At 38.8% G+C, this 22,477-nt stretch overlaps 1 protein-coding gene and 2 long non-coding RNA genes across 3 annotated transcripts; 2 read left to right on the top strand and 1 right to left on the bottom strand.

Moving 5' to 3' along the window:
• Positions 1–5,914: 5,914 nt before the first annotated feature.
• On the top strand, positions 5,915–7,093 carry LOC122001643. The gene is made up of 3 exons (XR_006117417.1): positions 5,915–6,476; positions 6,559–6,689; positions 7,038–7,093. It is a non-coding gene; the product is annotated as an uncharacterized LOC122001643 (long non-coding RNA).
• A 6,001-nt stretch (positions 7,094–13,094) lies between these two features.
• LOC122001644 lies at positions 13,095–15,637 on the top strand. Its single transcript, XR_006117418.1, has 2 exons — positions 13,095–13,837; positions 15,271–15,637. It is a non-coding gene; the product is annotated as an uncharacterized LOC122001644 (long non-coding RNA).
• A 2,338-nt stretch (positions 15,638–17,975) lies between these two features.
• On the bottom strand, positions 17,976–19,802 carry LOC122000213. Its single transcript, XM_042554695.1, has 6 exons — positions 19,683–19,802; positions 19,169–19,614; positions 18,784–18,961; positions 18,606–18,688; positions 18,446–18,515; positions 17,976–18,362 (listed from the first exon to the last, which is right to left on the bottom strand). The coding sequence occupies exons 1-6, from the start codon at positions 19,732–19,734 to the stop codon at positions 18,238–18,240; spliced, it is 954 nt and encodes a 317-aa protein (XP_042410629.1). The 5' UTR covers positions 19,735–19,802; the 3' UTR covers positions 17,976–18,237.
• Positions 19,803–22,477: the final 2,675 nt, after the last annotated feature.

Raw genomic sequence — 22,477 nt, 5'->3', positions numbered from 1 at the left:
AGGTGGTCGTCCATGCACTCCAAATCGTCTCTGAAACATACGGAGGTCGACTGCCCTTCTTTCTCATATAATACATATGATCTCTGTACAGTTTAGCACAGTAGGTATTCCATGTAGCTTTAAATTGTTCTTCTTGCCCGTCCACCCATGTGTATCTTTTCTGTAATTATAAGTTAAACATTTAGTTTAAATGATTCTATATTATAAGTTACCAAATATATTCAATTTACTTACCACAAATTCATTATAATAAAATAGCTTCATCTCCTGGTCTACATGCCTCCATGTAGTACCAGATGCGCAAACTTGTTCCTTGAATTTGCCTGTGATATATGTGGCAACACGGTGGCCATCTGGAGTGAATCTGCACGAAATAAAATTAAGTTATGAGAAATATATTATAAATAAATTTATATATGAAATTGAATTATTAATAAAAAAAATACTTACGAGTCCCCGACAACAGTAAGGACCTTGTAGCCACAGGGTGCCACAGGCTGCTACTCTGCCATAATGATATCTATAAAATAACATTGAACACATCATAATAAGGTTTAAAAACATGATAATATAAATACAAAACAATATGGGAACATAACTTACTGACTAATCAACATTAACAGTTTCTATGTCCTCATCGCTAGAGTTAGATGAGCTTAGTTCAACTTCATCCTCACTGTTGGACATCTCTCCATCATCTATCTCTTCGTAAATGTTATTAACATCTACAAGTAATTGAGAAGTTGATTGGTGTTGTAAATCAACTGAGTGTCTCTCCACTTCATCATTTTGAAATGCATCATGGTCTTGAGCAGTGATTGTGTTCGGCATCTCTATGGTCGAGCGAGGCTTGATTCGACAAACAGACAACCATTCACTAGATCTTCTTCTCTTCGTAGGATATTCAAAATAAAAAACTTGACCCGCTTGTATCCCAAAAATAAAAGGCTCAAATTTGTTGAATCTTTTATTTGCATTAACCTCAACTAAATTGTAATTTGGATGAATTCTAGTACCTAATCTTGGTGTCGGATCATACCATGAACATTTGAACAACACACACCTCTTTATTGGTAATGCAGGATATTCAATTTCTATGATTTCGTCAAGTCTGCCATAATAATCAAACTCAGTGTTATTGTTGTCCATAGATCCTTTAACGCAAACACCAGAATTATAAGTTAATCTCCGTGAATCTCGTTGTGCCACGTGAAATTTAAGGCCATTAACATAGTAACCAGAATACACCTTTATTTTACGAAGAGGTCCTGATGCAATATTCATTATCCTATCATCTTGCACATTTGATATTCTACAATCTTTCACCTATAAAAATAGATAACATATATATTAGGACACTTCTTAATATACATGAACTCAATAATTTCATAAATGCTCTAACTTATATATATTTGAAACCATAATGCAAATTCGGTCTCTAACTTTGTAGCTACCTCACTTGGACCAATTGATGGGTTTTATAGATATAATTGTTGTTCGTACAAGCTGAGAAAAAAAATAATTATATTAAAATTGGGATACCAAGTCAAATAATTAAACGAATTATAAATGTTTGATTTAAGAAATTTACTTACTTTATGTATGGTTTGACCTCTTCACAATTTAAGAGTATATAAGTTCTTGCAGCATAGTATTCTTCTTCGGTTAACCATCTAGAAAGCGATGCACCCATTAATTTACCAGGAAACTTGAAAATAGAAAGCAACGATGGGTCTATTGGCTGACAAGCATCATCAGAATTTCTAGGACATTTGCGATGTCTTGTTTGCACACTTTCAACAAAATAATAAGAGCAGAAGGAAGATGCTTCTTCAACCAGATAAGCATTGCATATTGATCCCTCAACTCTTTCTTTGTTACGAACATTATTTTTTAATTTCCTCAAAAATCGTTCGAATGGATACATCCATCTGTACTGTACAGGACCTGCTATTTGTGCAGCGTATGGTAAATGTACTGGGAGATGTTCCATTGAATCAAAAAAACTTGGTGGAAATATGCGCTCCAGTTTATATAATATGAGAGGAATGTCTGTTTCTAGCCGAACCATATCATCCATCATAATACACCTTGCTGTCAAATCTCTAAAAAATAGACTTAATTCAGTGAGTGCTTGCCAAACATTTTGAGGAAGTAAGTCATGAAAAGCTACTGGAATAAGTCTTTGCATAAAAACATGACAGTCATGACTTTTCATTCCAAACATCTTTAATCTATTCATATCCACGCATCGAGCCATATTTGAGGCATACCCATCTGGAAATTTGATTTCTTTCAACCAATTACATAAAGCTTGTTTGTCATCTTTGTCCAATGTATAACAAGCCTTTGGAAATCTATTAGTTGTTTCATCTTGATGCAACTCTGGTCTATTGACTAGTTCTTTTAATTCCTCGCGTGATTTTGCAGTGTCTTTAGTTCTTCCAGGCACGTTCATCACAGTGTTAAATATATTATCGAAGAAATTTTTCTCAATATGCATAACATCTAAATTATGACGAATAAGCAGATACTTCCAATACGGTAACTCCCAAAAAATACTCATTTTCTTCCAACCACACTTGCATGTCCTAACAATATATTTATTTATCTCATCAGAACCAGATTGAGATACTGGTAGAAATCCATAACTGTCAATTTGCTCAATGATTTGTTCACCTGAAGCATGGAGTGGAGGGGGTTTTCTTACTACAACATTTTTAAGAAAATTTTTCTTATTTCGCCTAAGAGAGTGATCAAGTGGTAAAAATTTACGATGATTATCAAACCAAGATACCTTCCCACTGTAAGGTAATGAAAATGCATCAGAATCTGTCATACAGTGTGGACATGCTAATTTACCAGCCATGCTCCATCCCGACAACATTGAGTATGCTGGAAAATCACTGATCGCCCATAATAATGCAGCATGCAATCTAAAATTTATTTTACTCGCAACATCATAAGTCACCGACCCAACATTCCATAATTCATTCAACTCGGCAATAAGGGGTTGTAAGAAAATATCTATCTTATCTTTAGGATTGGTAGACCCAGGAATAAGTACTGTAAGGAACATAAATTCATCTTTTATACACATCCATGGCGGTAAATTGTACGGTGTTAATATAACTGGCCAAGATGAATATTGTTGCCCTGACTGTCCAAATGGTTGAAATCCATCTGCAGAAAGTCCCAATCTCACATTACGTGGTTCCATTGCAAAAGAAGGAAATACAGCATCTAGATGTTTCCATGCAGGTGAATCATAAGGATGACACATTAGACCTCCTTCGTGCTCATGCTCATGATGCCACATCATATAGTCAGCTGTAGCAGCAGATGCATACAAACGTTGAAGTCTAACAGTTAATGGAAAATAATACATCACTTTCCAAGCAATTTTTTTTTCTTCTGCCCTGGTGTGCGAGTACCATGCTTATAACGAGGGTGTGTACAGATTTTGCATTCACTCATATCATTGTCTTCATTCCAAAATATCATGCAGTTGTTTATACAACAATCAATCTTCTCTACAGCCAAACCTAAACCTCTAACCAATTTTTTTGTACTGTAAAAACTATCAGTCATTATGTTATCAGCAGAAACAATTCTGACATCAACTGACAAATATCATCGTAACATCTTTCTGAAAAATGATGCTCTGCTTTCATATTCAATAATCTTGTAGTAGCTGATAATTGAGAATGACCAGAGGGAATTTCTTTCCACAGTTCTCTTTCACTAGCCTTTAACATTTCATATAATTGTTGATATTCAGTTGTTGGTGTTTCATCTGTATTGGAATAATCAACTGCAGCATTCATCACATCGTGCACCATTGATTGCATTGCATTATCATTAATTGATGATTCATGAGCAGTAAAAGTTGTGGCATATGACGAACTACCAGAAGGGCCAATTGATTCATAGAGATAAGGCTCTCCGTGACAATATCAATTATAGTAATTTGGCACAAAACCATTTCTACATATGTGTACTTTCACGGTATCCTCATCACGAAAGGCTCTATTCCTACATTTTTTTAAGATTACATGGACATCGTAACTCAGCACCATTCATACATTCGGGATGATTCTTAGCAAAGTTCACAAATTCTTCGACTTCAGCAATAAAATCATCTCTAATAAATCCATTTTCTAAATGATTATACATCCAAGCTTTGTTCATAGACATTTTTACCTAACACTGATAAATTTAAAATTACAAATCAGCATATATTAGCATACTAACAAAAAACAAACAAACGGATTATATTATGTAATAGATTAACAAACTAACATAACATAAATTTAATCATGTTATACAACATAAAAAATATATATATTACTAAATTATACCTGAAAATGTATAAGTCAACCGGAGACGAGCAACAAAAACTACCTGTTTACAAAAAAAAAAAAAAATAGCTAAAAAATTAACACAATAATAGACAAGTTACACCCGGCAGCCAAAACAAGCCTTTGGATGCCATAGAGCGGACAGCAGCGGCCGGCAGCGGGCGCTAGTGGCCGCCGGCAGCCGCAGGGTGCCGCTGGCGGCAGAAGGGTGCCACTGGCGGGCGCCGGCGACCGCAGGGTGTTGCTGGCGCCTGCAGCAGGAGTCCGTCACCGGCCGAGGAAGCCGTCGCCGACCGCTGGTGATGAGAGTCGACGGAGAGACGACAAACCTAGAATCAGGAGAGAAGAGAGGAAAGCGGCGCCGCGCGTGAGGGAAAAAAAAAAAGATGGTTAGGGTTATGTTTAGGGAAGTTTACCGACGGAAATCATTTTCCGTCGGTACACCTTTATTTTACCGACGGAAATCATTTTCAGTCGGTACACTTTTGTTTTACCGACGGAAACATGATTTTCCGTCGGTAATCTGAAATTTTACCGACGGAATTTTAAAATTCCGTCGGTAAAACAAAAGTGTACCGACGGAAATCATTTTCCGTCGGTGATTCCCAAATTCCCCGACGGAATATTAATTCTGTCGGTACGCCCGTCGGTAATACTATTTTTTTTGTAGTGAATGACTCGTTAAGATAAACCAACCAAGCTCAAGCTTTACAATATTCGACTCGTTAACTCGTGAATATGTTCGTTAAGTTTATGAATCAATTTTTAAATAAAAAAATAATAATTTTGATATTAAATTTATAGATTTTACACTCTACTTATGAAACATATATGTTTCATAGATAAATATATTAAATTTATTTATTAGAATAAAATTATAAATTTTAATAAGAATATTATAATTTTCTCTAAATAATAATTTAGTTTTTAATGAATATTTAAATTTATAATTTATATTTATTAAACTCGGTTAGGCTCGATAAAAGCTCAAATAAACTCGTGAGTCATGTATATATTTGTTAAATAAAGTTCGAACTCAGCTTGATTATAAATGAGACAAACTCAAACACTCAAGTGTCCGGTTCGGCTCGACTCGACTCGATTATACCTCTACTCATAATATCGGTTCAACTCAAAATATCGATCAGTTTAGTTCCGATTTGGTTTAATTTAGTTTTATTTGATTTGATTTGGTTCTGATTTAGTTTGGTTAAACTCATAATATTAGTTTAATCAGTTTAACCAAATTTTGATTTTCAAAACCAATATCTCTAAAAAAAAAAACTGAATTTTCAAATTAATTGAACTGAACTTTTGAGTTCAATTAGTTTGATAGGTTAATTCAATTTATGTAAAATATTGTAACAAAATAAAATATAATGATTAATGGACGAAAAACATTAAGGAAATTTTTACGAATTTTTAAAAATTTTCTGGGAATTTTTCGAACCTCGCATGATGTACATTAAGAGGATAAATTATTGTGCTAGGGGGAAGTCTATTTTAGCTACCCCATTTAAACAAGGAAATGTTTATTTTTTTATTATTCCATTTTATTATTATTTTTTTCCTCACCGCGCCCTAAGTTTTTCCCTGACCCATCGCCGAACCCCCTCCCTCTCCTCTTCATCTCACCGAAACCTTCATCTTCCTCCTCGTTGAGCCCGCGCCGCCGCCCAAATCCTCTCTGTCGCGTGCCCTAGCCTCACCCGACGCTGCCCCTTCCTTTCCTCAGCCCGAGCAGCGACAATTTCTCTCTTTTCCCCAAGCTTTTCCTTCCGCCTCTCTTCATCGCCGCCGCCCTTAGAGCTCCGACGCTGTCCAGTGCCCGTTGCCCGACAGACACCGGCTAAGCCGTGGCCTAACCTTCACGCCGTTCCCTAGTCCCTAATCTCACCACTTCCTCACCCGATCTTCTCCCTTCTCCTCTTGTCACCGCCGACCGCCACAGCCGACGACGACAGCTAGCCACTGCAGCACCTTCTACATCCTTCATTTCATTCCAGCAGATTGTCGATTCCTGCTCACCAATGCTGCCATCAGTCTTGGTGGCACAGCCTACTGCCTAGATGCCGGAAGATGGTCTCGAATTGGATCCGTTGGCACAGATTTGAGGTAGATGGCTTGATTTAAGCATAAGTGTATTACTTGGTTGATTAATTGATTTAGTTAGCTACTCCTTTTTGGTATGATTTAGGTACATAAATTGGATAATGGATTTGATATATGGGGTGTTTGGGTTGGATGACCGTAGCTAGACCTAGTGCTGATTCTTTCCGTCAGCAATCATCCTCAGCTGTGAGACAACAGCGAAGTCTTCAGGTTTGGGTAAGTGGTTTGGGTTTTCATATGTGATTAAGGGGGATGTTTAGTTAATTCTAGTCTAATTGGTATATGAGATTGTTATAAAAAATAATGGTAAACAATCGATCAATCATGTGAAAGAATTATACATGTTTGATTCATGAAGGTTAGAAGATGATGGAATTAAACTTGATTGGATGATTATCGAATTGGGAGGTATTATGATGAAGTTGGATAGAATCGGATTATGTGTTGAGGGGATTAATCAAAGATTTATGGAGGATTCGATTATGGTTTTTCCTAATAAGTTGGGTTAGGATTTGACTAATTGTTGCGTATGTAATTAGCTAAATTATATATTTTGATTTGCAGGACTTTGATTTGATACGACCTCACTACGTGGGATCTCTCTAATACGATCTTTTTTTGAGGCGGGTACTTCTGACTTATCTCTTTGATATAGTCATTTTAGATATGCATAATAGTTTATAGCTAGTAGTAATTTTTATGTTTGTGTTTGCTTTGATATGCCACTATTTGGTTTCTTGTAGTATGCCTATATCTTTATCTGTTATACATTCATGCTTATACCATCTTGATTGTTGCCATGTGTACTCCTGTTCTTAGAAATAGTGACATACATTGACCTACTGTGTAGTAGACTCGTTATTTGTCATATCTGATTGGTGTACTTGGATTTACGATTCCTAGATCATTGTATGATTTATTTCCTTTTTGGTGCATTTTATATGGAGGTGTATACTGTCAGTATCTTCATGTTTAGTGACATGCATCATCTTGCACGTTTGCATGCTGAGCGATTGTCGGTTCCATTATTGTTGAGCACATCGCCAATTATATGATCTGCACACAACCACTCATGCGTTAATGGTATATCAGGTAGGGTGTGTGGCAGTTTGCTCTGCTAGTGTTCCGCTGGTCCACTCATGGATAGCGTGACACAGCGTGGTAGCACGATAGGGATCTCTCCTCTGGACTGCCTCAGGGAGATAAGAGCATTACGCTCCTCTACTCTGTTTGGGGTAGGAGGATAGGCGTACTCCGACAGCATCCTATCCACTCGGTCACTCAAGAGCAGTGATGGTAGAGTGCACAGTTGTCATAGCCCTACCCACTCGGTCTCACCATCGCGTGTAAGATGGCTGACTGGCGTCAAGAGTGACACATGTCATTTTGCATCATTTTGCATGATTGCATTTATTGTTTGTTTCTGTTGCATTATGTATGCTGCATTTGTTTGGGTTGCATATGATTGACATGTATACCGGAGACATGAGGTATTAATCTGATGTTCGTATGTTTCGGATAAGAGGTCTCAGTGAGTACAGTTCTTCTTCTATTGACTTTCAGTTTGCATTTCTTATTATTGATCAGAAGACTGTACCGCATGATTATTACTGTTATAACTTATTATGCCTCTCTATCTAGTATCCGCTGAGTTGTTTGAACTCACACCGTGGATATATTTTTATTTCAGGCATCAATTAGATATTTGTGGAGTCGTTTGGAGTATCCTGTCTGCCAGTCTTACGTCACATCCGAAGACATGTTTTCGGTTTCATTTGTACTTTATTTGGTTTATGTATTTGGTGTACCTAGCGTTGTATATTCCGATTTTGTTTCTGGTTTGTTGTGATGTGGTGTTTTGTATTGTTTTGTTGTGTTATGTAAGCCTAGTCGGCTAGCAGTTTTGTTTTTGGTTTGTATTAATTTTCTATCATTTTTCGCTATGTTGGTTTTTAGTATGGCTGAGTGGAATGTTTAATGTATATATATAACTGCGTGGTTGTGTTTATTTTGTTCCAGTCGAGTAGGCTAAATATATAACTGCGTGGTTGTGTATATATATTTTAGTCGTATGTGGCTGATGTATTTTGTATGTATGTTTCAGATTGTCATCGATACAGGGGAGATGTTGTCAGATTTTTGTCTGACAAGGGACTCCTCTGGGGGCGTGATAATTTTTGGTATCAGAGCCAAGTCTACGATTCTTATTTTCTGTGTTTTGGATTTCATTTTTTGGTTTTCTCGATGTGACTTTTTCGAGTTTTGGGACCAAGCAGCAGCAGGACATCTTCAAGCTATAGGAGATATGTTGATATATTGTTATCATACATTCCTGTTAGTATATGCATTATTGTCTATGATAGTTATGACATGTGTTAGTACTTTTGTTAGTACCTGTCTCGTTGTTGTAGCATATATTATATGTGATGGGTCAACCACTGATCATGGCCGACCTTAATAGAGATCAAGAATTACAGTCTCAGGTGATTCTTCATATCATACCACCAGTAGTTTTAGTTTCTTTTACTACTAGTTGATTAGGAGTTGGAGGCACATATCAGTCTCTGCTATTGTTAACTTGTAGTGGATAGTACCTGCATATTCATGTTGGCTCAGTCAGTAGAGTACCAATTTAACTTAGTTAGTTTTGTCAGTAGATAATTAATTTAGTATTGTTAGATCAGTCAGTAGAAGGTTGATTTACACTTGTTGACTTGGGTAGTCGTGGATTGATTTACCTTAGTTGCTTTGTGGAGGATTAATGTATTCTTGTTGGATTAGTTAGTAGATGACTGATTTATTTTGTTGGTCCGATTAGTAGGGAACCGTCATACTCTATTTTTAGAGGTTCTGATCTATGGGTTATTTATGTTTAGTTAGATATCTTGAGCACATTTAAGTACATGACTTGTACCGACGTGGAAAAGACTGAATTAGCCGTATACCATAGTCGGCTTAGTCAGTCTATTAAGGATCGATGTATCCTATTCCTTGGGGACTTTGACCATGGACTGTCAGTACCTGGTCAGATGACTTAAAAGGTACAATCAACTAGGTGACCCCCATTGATATAGAAAAGTGTAGAGCTACCTGCTTAACACTTATGAGAATAACTGGGAGAGTACATTCAGATACATGATTTGTACTAGCATGAGAAAGTTAAAGATAGTTGCTTAACCTTTATGTGAACAGGTACCACGTGAAGGAAGCAGATGATGATACTAGAGATCTATGCATCACTTAGTGATTACTTTGAGGTGTTTGAAGAGAGAGTAATCCTCTACCCCTTTTGGTAGCATGATAGTTTATAAGACGATAATCAGTCGACTCGCCTAAGATTGTTCTATGGGAGATCTTAACTCGTGGACTGATCGAAGATGATTAGATATCTTCGATGTACCTTGGGATTAGTAGTCTTATACTCATATCTTATGGATTGATTGTATCTCTACTATTTGGAGTGTTATTGATTATCGATTCGGAAATCAAGAGATACCTTGGATTTTAGTTGTGATACACTTTTGATAGGATGGTAATATATTTCTATATCTTGCTAGTACCCTATGATGAGAGTGGGACACTAGGAGTTAAATATATGAGAACGTAATTGGTTTGTTTCACTAAAAATATATAATAATAAACTTTCCCCATTAGATATAGGCTCTGTGGTGGTACGACATAGACATGCAATGTTGAACCATGGCAGGTATTTCTTCTTTCTCTATTAGTTCATTTGAACGTAGAGCATGAGTATTATTGGATGATTAGGTTGCTTTACCTTAGATTGTCTATGATTGCTATTTTTCCTACTTGATATTATGCTTGATATTTTTTTTTGAGGTGAACTAGTTATGTTCTATACAATTTCGTTTCTTGATTTCTGAACCCTATAGTATATACCCTTGTAGAGAGGTAGTATAGGGATTGTCTGATTAATTGGGTTAAATATGTTGATTATGCATATATGTATTGTGTGTACACATGATTAGTATGTGTTGTAGGAGTCCTATGTTATACTATCCATTTGCAAGTAGTGTGTGTATACCTGTCTTGTTAGAGTTATTGTAGGTTTCTTGTAGATTATACCTATGTGGTTAGGTGTACATGTTTGATTGTATTATTGGATGTATCTTGTCGATTTAATCTGTGTTGTAGTATATGCTCATCTGTTTGGTGTATTATTGGAGATATCTTTTTGATTAAATCTGTGTTGTGGTTAGGTGTACGTATCTAATTGTATTATTAGAGGTATCTTGTTGATTATATCTGTTTTATGGTTGCATTGGTGTCTATTATGTTTTATTGGAAGTATTGTGTTGATTACCCTCATGGTGTATGTGTATATATGTTAGGTGAGTATTATTGGAAGTATATGGTCGATTATACTTACGTTGATATATACACACGTGTTCGGTATGTATTGTTGGAGGTATCATGCTGAATATACCTGTGTGCGCGCGCGTTTGGTGTGTATTAATTGGAGGATCATGTCAATCATACTTATGTTGTGTGTGCACGAGTGTCAGGTGTATTATTGGTAGTATCATGATGATTCTACCTATGTTGAGTGTCTACCATTATGTCTTTGGTTGTATACTTTGTCAACTAATTCTCTTACTAGTGAGTGGCCCACTACGATATTGAGAGAGAGTTGACAATGGAATTGATATGTTTACTAGGTTGTTATACCCTTGGCTGCTCACAGTGACCTATAGTAGAGCGATCTCGTGCATTCTCTAGCTAGATAATTAGATGTCTTGATCACTTGTGGATTATTTGTGGTGGAGCGTAGCTCCCACATATTATAGATTGTTGTAGTGGAACATTGCTCTCACATATTATGGATAGTTTGTGGTGGAGCATTGCTCCCACATATTGAGGATTGCTTGTGGTAGAGCATCGCTCCCACATATGTTGTTTTTCTGGTGATGGAGCGTTGTTCTCACATTTGATGATCTATTCCTTGGTGTTTATTGTCGGGGATCTTATTGTTGAGGATGTCTGATGTACGGGCATTATAAGTTCTTGGTTTTATCATTTAGGCTTATAGTGCCCTAGATGTTATCATGGACTCGATGATTTGGGTATCCCTAGGATATTGGATCAGTATCTGTTATCTTTACTAATGACGTGGTGATCTATTCCCGATCTGAGGTGTATCACGTACACCATCTTCGCATAGATCTAAGGATGTTTCGACGGGAACATTTATATGTGAAATTCAGTAGTGCATATTTTGATTGTCTTCTGTGAGATGATTGAGACACCTTTGGTCACCAGTAGGGGTATACCGTGGATCCACAGGAGATAGAGGTTGTTACTAGTCGGGAGTTGTCATAGTTTATACAGGAGACTCGCAACTTCCTTTGTTGAGCTAGTTATTATCGGAGGTTCGTTGAGGATTTTCCTCGCGTTGCTGACACGCCTGACTAGGAAGGGCGTGAAGTTCACGTGGCTAGAAGTCGGCGAGACCAGCTTCCAGGAACTGAATCGGAGATCAGTATCGACACCAGTTCTAGTTTTGCCTCTGGAGAGGACGAGTTCATACTCTATACTGACGCTTCTCGACAGGGTTTGAGATATGTTTTGATGCAACAAGGCAAGGTAGTCTCCTATGTTTCTCATCAATTGAAGGAGCAAGAGAAGAACTACCTTGTACATAATCTAGGGTTAACCGCCATTATCTTTTCTTTGAAGATTTGGCGGCATCATCTGTAGGGTATTGCATTTGGGATTCTTACGAATCAAAAGAGTCTCAAATATCTTTTCACTCAAAAGGAACTCAATCTCTGATAGAGGAGATGAATGGAATTCCTGAAGGATTATGACTGTATCATTAGCTACCACCCGGGAAAAGTTAATGTGGTTGCCGATGCACATAGCTGGAAGTCCAGAGGGACTGTAGCGAGCCACCGAGTTGTGGTCACGAACTTGATTCAGGGTTTTTCCAAGTTGGGCCTTTCCAGATCTTGGAGAGGATTGGAGCAGTAGCTTACCGTCTAGCGCTACCACCGTCTCTAGCAGGCATGCATGATGTATTTTATGTGTCTATGCTGAGGAGATACGTAGTCGACCCAGCGCATGTTCTGTTAGATATACCAGTTTCCATTCAACCTGACGTTACTTACGAGGAAGTTCCGGTACGGATTTTGGACCACAAAGAGCGTCAGCTGCGGAACAAAACTATCCGGCTGGTTAAAATTGGATGGTAGTGTTATTCTGACGAGGAGGCTACTTAGGAGCTCGAGGATACGATTCGAGCTCGATACCCCCATTTGTTTACTTGAGGCATGTGGGTTAGGTTTCTGTTCAGCATTTATACCGGTTATCTATTGCTAGCACTTGCTGACGGTAAATAATAAAAATTTGGGGACCAAATTTTTATTAGTGGGGAGAATATAAAATACCGTAACAAAATAAAATATTATGGTTAATGGACGAATAACATTAAGGAAATTTTTAGAAATTTTCTATGAATTTTTCGGAACTCATATGACGTACGTTAAGGGGATAAATTATTGGAGTTAGAAGAAAGTCTATTTTAACTACCCCATTTAAACGAGAAAATGATTATTTTTTTTATTATTCTTTTTTATTATTATTATTTTTTTCTCCTCACCGCACCCTAAGTTTTTCCTCGACCCATCGCCGAACCCCCTCCCTCTCCTCTTCATCTCGTCGAAACCCGTTGAGCCCGCACCGCCGCCCAAATCCTCTCTGTTGCGTGCCCTAGCCTCACCTGACACTGCCCCTTCCTTTCCTCAGCCCCAACGGCAATTCTCCCTTTTCCCCAAGTCCGCCTCTCTTCATCGCCGCCGACCTTAGAGCTCCGACGCCGTCCAATGCTGCGTTGCCCGACAAACACCGGTTGAGCCGTGCCCTAACCTTCACGTCGTGCCCTAGTCCCTAATCTCACCACTTCCTCACCCGATCTTCTCCCTTCTCCTCTTGTCACCGCCGACCGCCACAGCCGACGGCGACAGCTAGCCACTGCAACACCTTCTACATCCTTCATTTAATTCCGAGCAGATTGTCGATTCCTGCTCACCAATGTTGCCATCAGTCTTGGTGGCACAGCCTACTGCCTAGATGTCGGAAGATGGTCTCGAATTGGATCCGTTGGCATAGATTTGAGATAGATGGCTTGATTTAAGCATAAGTGTATTACTTGGTTGATTAATTGATTTAGTTAGCTACTCCTTTTTGGTATGATTTAGGTACATAAATTGGATAATGGATTTGATATATGGATTGCTGATTTGGGGTGTTTGGGTTGGATGACCGTAGCTAGACCTAGTGCCGATCACTCTTTCCGTCAGCAATCATCCTCAGCTGTGAGTCAACAGCGAAGTCTTTGGATTTGGGTAAGTGGTTTGGATTTTCATATATGATTAAGGAGGATGTTTAGTTAATTCTAGTCTAATTGGTATATGAGATTGGTTATCAAAAATAATGGTAAGCAATCGATCATGTGGAAGAATTATACATGTTTGATTCATGAAGTTTAGAAGATGATGGAATTAAACTTGATTGGATGATCATCGAATTGGGAGGTATTATGATGAAGTTGGATAGAATCGGATTATGCGTTGAGGGGATTAATCAAAGATTTATGGAGGATTCGATTAGGGTTTTTCCTAATAAGTTGGGTTAGGATTTGGCTAGTTGTTGCGTATGTAATTAGTTAAATTGTACATTTTGATTTGCATAACTTTGATTTGAGAAGGCCTCACTACGTGGGTCTATCTGATACGATCTTTTTTTGTGCGAGTACTTCTAACTTATCTCTTTGATATATTCATTTTAGATATGCATAATAGTTTATAGCTAATAGTAATTTTTATGTTTGCGTTTTATGCCTATATCTTTATCTGTTTTACATTCATGCTTATACCATTTTGATTGTTGCCATGTGTACTCCTGTTCTTAGAAATAGTGATATACATTGACCTACTGTGTAGTAGACTCGTTATTTGTCATATCCGATTGGTGTACTTAGATTTACGATTCCTGGATCATTGTATGATTTATTTCCTTTTTGGTACATTTTATATGGAGGTGTATACTGTCAGTATCTTCATGTTTAGTGACATGCACCATCTTGCATGTTTGCATGCTGAGCGATTGTCGGTTACATTATTGTTGAGCACATTGCCAATTACATAATCTGCACACACAACCACTCATGGGTTAATGATATATCAGGTAGGATGTGTGGTAGTTTGCTCTGCTAGTACTCCGCTGGTCCACTCATGGGTAGCGTGACTCAACGTGGTAGCACGACAGGGATCTCTCCTTTAGACTGTCTCAGGGAGATGAGAGCATTGCGCTCCCCCACTCTGTTTAGGGTAGGAGGATAGGCGTACTCCGACAGCATCCTGTCCACTCGGTCACTCAGGAGTAGTGATGGCAGAGTACACAATTATCATATCCCTACCCACTCGGTCTCACCATCGCGTGTGAGATGGCCGACTGGCGTCAGGGGTGGCACATGTCATTTTGCATGATTGCATTTATTGTTTGTGCTTGCTGCATTATGTATGCTGCATTTGTTTGGGTTACATATGATTGACATGCACACTGGAGACACGAGGTATTGATATGACGATTGTATGTTTCGGATAGGAGGTCCCGATGAGTACAATTCTTCTTCTGTTGTCTTTCAGTTTGCATTTCCTATTATTGATCAGAAGACTGTACCGCATGATTATTACTGTTAGTTATAACTTATTATGTCTGTCTATCTAATATCCGCTAAGTTGTTTAAACTCACACCGTGGATATATTTTTATTTCAGGCATCAGATAGATATTTGTGGAGACGCTTGGAGTATGCTGTCTGCCGATCTTACGTCACATCCGAAGACCTGTTTCCGATTTCATTTGTACTTTATTTGGTTTATGTATTTGGTGTACCTAGCGTTGTATATTCCGGTTTTGTTTCTGGTTTGTTGTGATGTGGTGTTTTGTATTGTTTTGTTGTGTTGTGTAAGCCTAGCCAGCTAGCAGTTTTGATTTTGATTTGTATTGATTTTCTATCATTTTTCACTGTGTTGGTTTTTAGTATAGCCGAGTGGGATGTTTAATGTATATATAACTGCGTGATTGTGTTTATTTTGTTCCAGCTGAGTATGCTAAATATATAACTGTGTGGTTGTGTATATATATTCCAACCGTATGTGGTTGATGTGTTTTGTATGTATGTTTCAGATTGTCACCGGTACAAGGGAGATGTTGTCAGATTTTTGTCTCATAAGGGACTCTTTTGGGACGTGATAATTTAACCAAACTTTTACTCATCCTAGATATCGGTCATTCCAAACAGTCTAATATCATCAATCCCATAATATCATCAAACATTGAATAAGATATTTTATATTCATTGAAAATTAATCCATAAATTTATTGAAGAAAATACTCGTACAAATACTATATGTTCTAACTCATGAAACAACTTTAGTTATAATTAAATGGACATATCATCGAATGCTTTTAGATGAAAGCACATTTAAAAAAAAAATTATATCATTATTTAATATTTAAAAGATTGAGAAAATTAAAATATCAATGAAAATTGAAAATTATATATTAATGTACTATATACTAATAAAAAAATAAATGCATAAAAGATAAAATTGTGACTTTAAAAATATTCTGCACATTTTGAAAAGAAATAAATCATGAAAAATTATTCAAGCTTAATTGAACGATCTTCCTAGACAGAAAGCACAAAATAACCCAAGAATCAAATCTCAGAACATGAAATAAGTACTAAGAAAAAATATACATTAAAATTTAAACTTTTGTAAACGTTATCATAAAACTGTGTTCTTTTGTTTTTTGTTTTTGAATTTTTGCATTCATTTGTCTATATTGAATCATAATAACCTTCTATTAAAAGGCAAGTTTAAGCATTTATTTCTTATTTATTTAATAATAAAAAATAAATTAATTTACATAATTTGACATTTGTTTTTTTTAATATCACATTGAAAATGTTAGAAATATAAACACTAACAATAACACAGTACAAAGGAATTTATGCAAAAAAAAAAAATGCCTATCAATTTAAATTGAAATCATAGACAGGTCTTTTAGAATACACTTCTTTTCGATTTTTAAAACACGAGTGTACGCAGCGGAAAGTAAATACGAAAAACAATATCAAAAATAACATAGGCAGTTTTTACATGGTTTGGAACCTTCGGTGATTCCTACTCCAAGGCCCAGGTACCGCGGACCTATCGATGGACAATCCACTAAAAACCTCTTCCGGTACCCCCGGAATAAAGAATCGAGTACAATAACAAATGAAACCAAGTGCAACACACTGCACTTGCCTTTTATAGTAATTAAGTACAATAAAGAAAATTTTACCAACACTTTTAAGGATCAAAAGATGAAGTACTTCGTGTTGATGTCTGTCTGCCGGGCGCGATCGGAACTCCTCGGAGCAATCATCGAGCGCAGCAGCTTCGTAGCAGGAGCCCCGAGCAGTCGGAAAGTCGTTTGGATACGTTGAAGCACGTATGAGGGTTCTATCTTTGAAGCTTGCTCAACCCCTCCTTTTATAGCCCTTTGGAGGAGTCTCCAGAGCTTATCAGATCCCAAAAATTCGGATCAGATGAAGAGAGTTCGAATCTGGTTGATCTCAAGCGTGTTCAACTACTTGTTTGACACAGTAATATTCCGAAGGTCATAACTTTTGACTCCGAACTCAGAATCAAGCTCTGTCAGTTGCTACGCATGCAGAATTCGAAACTCTACATTTGTATCTACAACATAGAGTTATAAAAATATATGCATAAACAGTTTATATAGATTTATGATTTAGGTCCTGTCTTCCCGAGATCAGAACCTAGTCAGGGTCTCAATTTAAGAATCCAAAATAGACCTAAGCTGGACCAACGCCTACTGTCCCTTAACTGGGACGCGTCCTCACAGTCACTCTCCTCCAGTGACTTACCTTTACTTACCTCTTGCCAAACATCCGGTCAGCCCATCGATCTGTCTGAACTTCATGTCAGCTATCCAGTCGGCCCGTCGACCTAGCTGGACTTCGTACCAAATGTCCGATCAGCCTGTCGACCCATTTGGACTTCGTGCCAGTTATCCGATCAGCCCGTCGACCTAGCTGGGATTCGTGTCAGACATCCGATCAGTCCGTCAACCTGTCTGGACTTCTCCTGCACACTCGATCAGAGTGTTAGATCAACAACACAACTAACTTAACCTAATTTATCATTCATCAAAACCTGAGTTAGACCGTTAATGCTAACCGCACCAACACCTAATTCATGTTAAAAGCAATAAAAATAAACTTATGTAATGATCAAGTTACAAGTTTCTTGTTTTTTCTTATGCAAGTACCTAATTCATGGTAAGATGCAGCTCCTTGCTCTGTTCTGATAAGCTATGTAGAGAAATGCAGTTCAATAATTTACAATACCATCAAGTTTTTTGGCCATGAATCTATTTTGCAGGGTTGACACATGTTATAAGATTTAAGAGAGAAAATGAAATGAATTATTTGCCAAACTTTCAATCTTTAACAACAAGAACATGGTGGCGCTTAACAAAATGTAAACTTGCACCTGTTTAGAACCTTCACTGGTGTATTGATAATGTCATACATTTCTTAGTTTGAGCCTGGATCAAGGACCGGAAGTCTGAGATAGAAGCTTATTTGTCAAAGTTTCAATCTCTAACTACAAGAACATGCTGGCACATAAGCAAATGTAAACATGCATCTGCTTATGCATTTCTTAGTTTGAGCCTGGATCGAGGACTGGAAGTCTGCAATAGAAGCTGATGGATTTATCTGACAGCCGAGTGCCTCGGATGAAGAACTGGAATATCACTGTCAAGCAAGCACCCTGTGGAGCAATGCCTGCAACCAACTCATAAACAAACGTCCAATAGATCCAGTGCATAACACATAAAGAGCGAGTAGAATCGAGCCGAGGTTCTTACCATAGAAAGCACAGTCTGGCTTAGCCAAGTGACAATGCAAACTCCTGGCAAGGTGTTTCAGGCTCACTTGCTATGATTGGCATACAATACACAGGGTGACATGGATGTCAAAGAGGGGGAAAACAAATCTGAATGCATACGGTTATTCATCGATTCGTACCACAGAAAGCGCTCCTCCTCTCTGAATTGCCAGTTCTGTGCGTGCCAAAGCGCTTAAGTTTTGGTCACCAATGGGGGGGTCAGCTGAAAGGAACAAAGGAGTATGAGAATCATGAACAGACATTACATTGACATGAAAACAAAAGATGGATGAAGAAGGAAGACATTTGAGCAAGTACCTCGAACACCTAGGACTCTCAGTTTCCTTAATTCAGACCCTACTGTGACAAGGGAAGTAGAAACCTGCAGGTGAAGATCGCCATACTGTGCGATCGAGACAGTGAGAACATCACCGACATACTTGAGACGGTCCACCAAGCTTTGGAGCTGAGCGAGATCAGGGACCTGAACCAAAGTCTACAAGAACAAGCATTGCAGCTGAGCTACTACACAACCATTCAATTAAATCCCAAGAAAATACTACAGAACATGATCCCAGTATATCACTTCAATCCAATTGAATCAATTTATCACCAAAAGCAGAAATAGATTTGAACCTAGTTCCGGAAGATCTATTTGCAAAGTACATGTAGCATAATTTGGATTTTAGAATTTGACTGATACCTGGGGCAGATCTTGAGAAGCATCCAAGGCCGACTGGATCTGAAGCACGTCGGACCGGGAAAGGGGCTTGGAGATGGGCACGTCCTGCACAACGGCGGAAACCCTCCCTTTGGTCTCAAAGGTGAGGAAGGGGGCAGGGTTGCGGGAGCCAGCGGGGAGCTTCTTGACGAGCTTGATCTGGATGGCGGCGGTCTCGTCGCGGGCCTGCTCCTGGATGGTGAGGGCGCTGCGGAGGGCGCGGTGGAGGAGGGCAGCGTCCACTGCGAAGGCGATCCGGCCGGCGTTCTGGCTGGAGATGCGATAGTCGCGGAAGAGGACGTCCTTGTCGAACTGGGCGACGGACTGGACTCCACCGCCGCCGAGGAGGTTGTGGAGGAACATGGCGTGGTCGGGGGTGAGGTAGACATGGCAGATCCGGCCGAGCTTGTCGAGAGCGGGGAGGAAACCTGCAAACGTCGTGCAAATGCAGTGTTTGCGGAAATGCAAGAGAGAGATCTCTACGGAGAAGACTTACGCTTGTCGAGGAGATGGACGCCGTCGAGGGTGAGGAATGCTTTGAACTTCATGGTTCGCCTTCTTCCTCTGCCGACGTCGAAAGCGATCGGGAAGTGAAGAGGTTTGTCCTCCCTCCACTTTATACACGATTCCCGCCTTCCCGCGCGAGGGCAAAATATCTTGTGAATTTGTCAACATGGTCCTAAAAGTTTTAATTATTACGGCTAATTCCACTTCTCCCACCGGAAGAGCCACAGAGATCAGATCGCGCGCATCTCCCTCCTCCTCATCCTCGTCTTCGACCTCATCGCCTTTAGGCTCACCGTCGTCGACAAGCAACGCCGCAGCACGGTGAGTCTGATTTCCTCCCTTCGCTCCTCTGCAAACAAGATCTGTGGTTGAGATCACCCGCCTGATGGATCTGACTCGATTCGCCCGATATCTATGTTTAGATATTTTTATAATAATATAATATTGTCCATTTTGAACCTAGGCTTTTATAATTTTACTCTTGACTTCTTCCCCAAAAACCTCATACTAATGGAGATATCGTACATCATTTTAAATTCATGATCTTTTCCAAATCTCTCTAATGTGGAACTTTGATTGAATCTCAATAATCCCCTTCTCAAACGAAGAACTACAATTACTCTCATGGTCCGGACCTTCCTACGAGTATCCGGTCACCCTAACTTGCTCCGGACCTCCCCGTGAGCATCCGGTTAGCTTGACTTACTTTAGGCCTCCCCGCGAGCATTCAATCACCTTGATCTACTTTAGACCTTCCGCGAGCATTTGGTCACCCTAATTAGCTCCGGGCCTTCCCTGCAAGCATCTGGTCACCCTGATCTATTCTGGGCCTCCCCGCGAGCATCCTCATTTGGTCATCCTGACCTGCTCCAGACCTCCCTGCAAGCATCCGGTAATCTTAACTCGCTCCCAGGCCTTCTCGTGAGCATCTGGTTAACCTAATTTACTTCGGGCCTACCCTAAACTTCATTCAAGGTCGACCTACATGACATCTAGTTTAGACCATGACTCTGATACCATTTATTGTGCAAAAGGATGCCCACATATCTATAATGACATGATATTGTCCACTTTGGGTCTAGGCCTTCATGACTTTGCTCTTGGGCTCTACTCAAAAGGCCTCATCAATTTGTCGACCTATTTTATCTTGAATATTCACTTGCACCCTATAACTTTCTTTCCTTCAGGAAGTTCCACTAGATCCCATGTTTGGTTCTTATGTAATGACTTTATCTCCTCCGCCATAGCACCCATCCACTTATCATTCTCAGAGCTATGTGTTGTCTCCTAAAAAGATGTAGGGTCTTCACTACTAGTGATAAGTGCATAAGATACCAAGTCTTCGAATCTGTATCCGGTGGGTGGTTTTACGACTTGTCTCGTTCTGCTATCAGCTATAGTGCGATGCTCCGTGTTCTCTAAGCTAGAATCATCGGAATCATGAGTCTCTAGCTCTACCTGCACAACATCTTTCTTCATATTTATTTGTGGTGTTTCCTTTCCTTCTTCCTGAGTACGTTGTAGCATAGCCTTCTCGTCCAACATCACATCTTTGCTTATCACTACCTTGTTTGTCTTAGGATTCCAAAGCTTGAAACCTTTAATTCCTTTCTGATATCCTAGAAAAATGCACCATTTTAACTTCGCATCCAACTTTGATCTTTCTTCACTAGATATGTGCATATATGATGACATCCAAAAACTCGAAGATGAGAGTAATGATCTACTTGATTTCCTGCTCATACTTCCTCTGATACATTGCCTTCTAGTACCGCCCTTGGTGATCTATTAATGAGGTAACATGTCATGTTAACTGCTTTCGTCCAGAAATTCTTTGTTAGCCCTGCATTCAGCTTGAGACATCTTGCATTCTCAATGATTATCTTGTTCAACTTTTCTGCTACCTTGTTTTGTTGAGGTGTCCTGCGAACCGAGAAATGCCTCATTATCCCATACCACTCACAAAATTCTTAAAATTTTAAATCTGTGTACTCAGTCCCATTGTTTGACCTAAGCCATGTGATCTCCTTCCAGTCTGGTCTCCACTTCAGTTATCCACAATTTAAACTTTGTAAAAGTTTCCAACTTGTGACACAGAAAGTATACTCAGACCTTTCGTGAGTAATCATCAGTAAAATTCACAAAATATAAGTGCCCTCCACGTGATGCTATACTGGTCGGTCCCCATAGATCTGTATGTACGTAGTCTAGAATCCCCTCCGTCTTGTTTGTTGTCGTCTTGAATTACACTTTGCTCTGTTTCCCAAGGACACAGAATTTGCATAATTCAAGCTTGCATGTCTTGACACCCTTCAACAAATCTCTCTTATGAAGTTCTATCATCCCACGTTCACCCATATGCCCTAACCGCATATGCCACAAGACAGTACTATCTGATTAAGACTCTACCGAGGAGACTCCACCTACAACTGTAGTTTCTATCAACTTGTAGATGTTCCTTGCTACATTTTGTCCTTTTATTACTGTTAGAGCTCCCTTATTGACCTTCATCACTCCGCTCACTAATTTGTAATTGTAACCATTACCATCTAGTATGCCTAGCGAGATCAAGTTGTTCCTTAACTTTGGTATATATTTGACATTACATAGGGTTCTGATCACACCATCAAACATCTTAATTCTGACATTCCCTATGTCGGTAACTTTGCATGATGCATCATTCTCATCAATACTGAAATAGAATCCACTGCCCTATAGGTGTCAAATCAATCCTTATTTGGAGTCATGTGATATGAGCATGCAGAGTCTAAAATCCATGTATCC

Source organism: Zingiber officinale, chromosome 7A, assembly GCF_018446385.1.
Source record: "Zingiber officinale cultivar Zhangliang chromosome 7A, Zo_v1.1, whole genome shotgun sequence".
Lineage (NCBI taxonomy): Eukaryota > Viridiplantae > Streptophyta > Magnoliopsida > Zingiberales > Zingiberaceae > Zingiber > Zingiber officinale.
This window is presented reverse-complemented; position numbering and strand designations above follow the sequence as displayed.

Coding starts and splice junctions, on each gene's coding strand:
- LOC122000213 (XM_042554695.1), bottom strand. CDS start 19,734: ATGAAGTTCAAAGCATTCCTCACCCTCGACGGCGTCCATCTCCTCGAC. Junction 18,689..18,783: donor GAGAGTCCTAGGTGTTCGAG/GTACTTGCTCAA, acceptor TGTTCCTTTCAG/CTGACCCCCCCATTGGTGAC. Junction 18,516..18,605: donor GAGGAGGAGCGCTTTCTGTG/GTACGAATCGAT, acceptor TGCCAATCATAG/CAAGTGAGCCTGAAACACCT.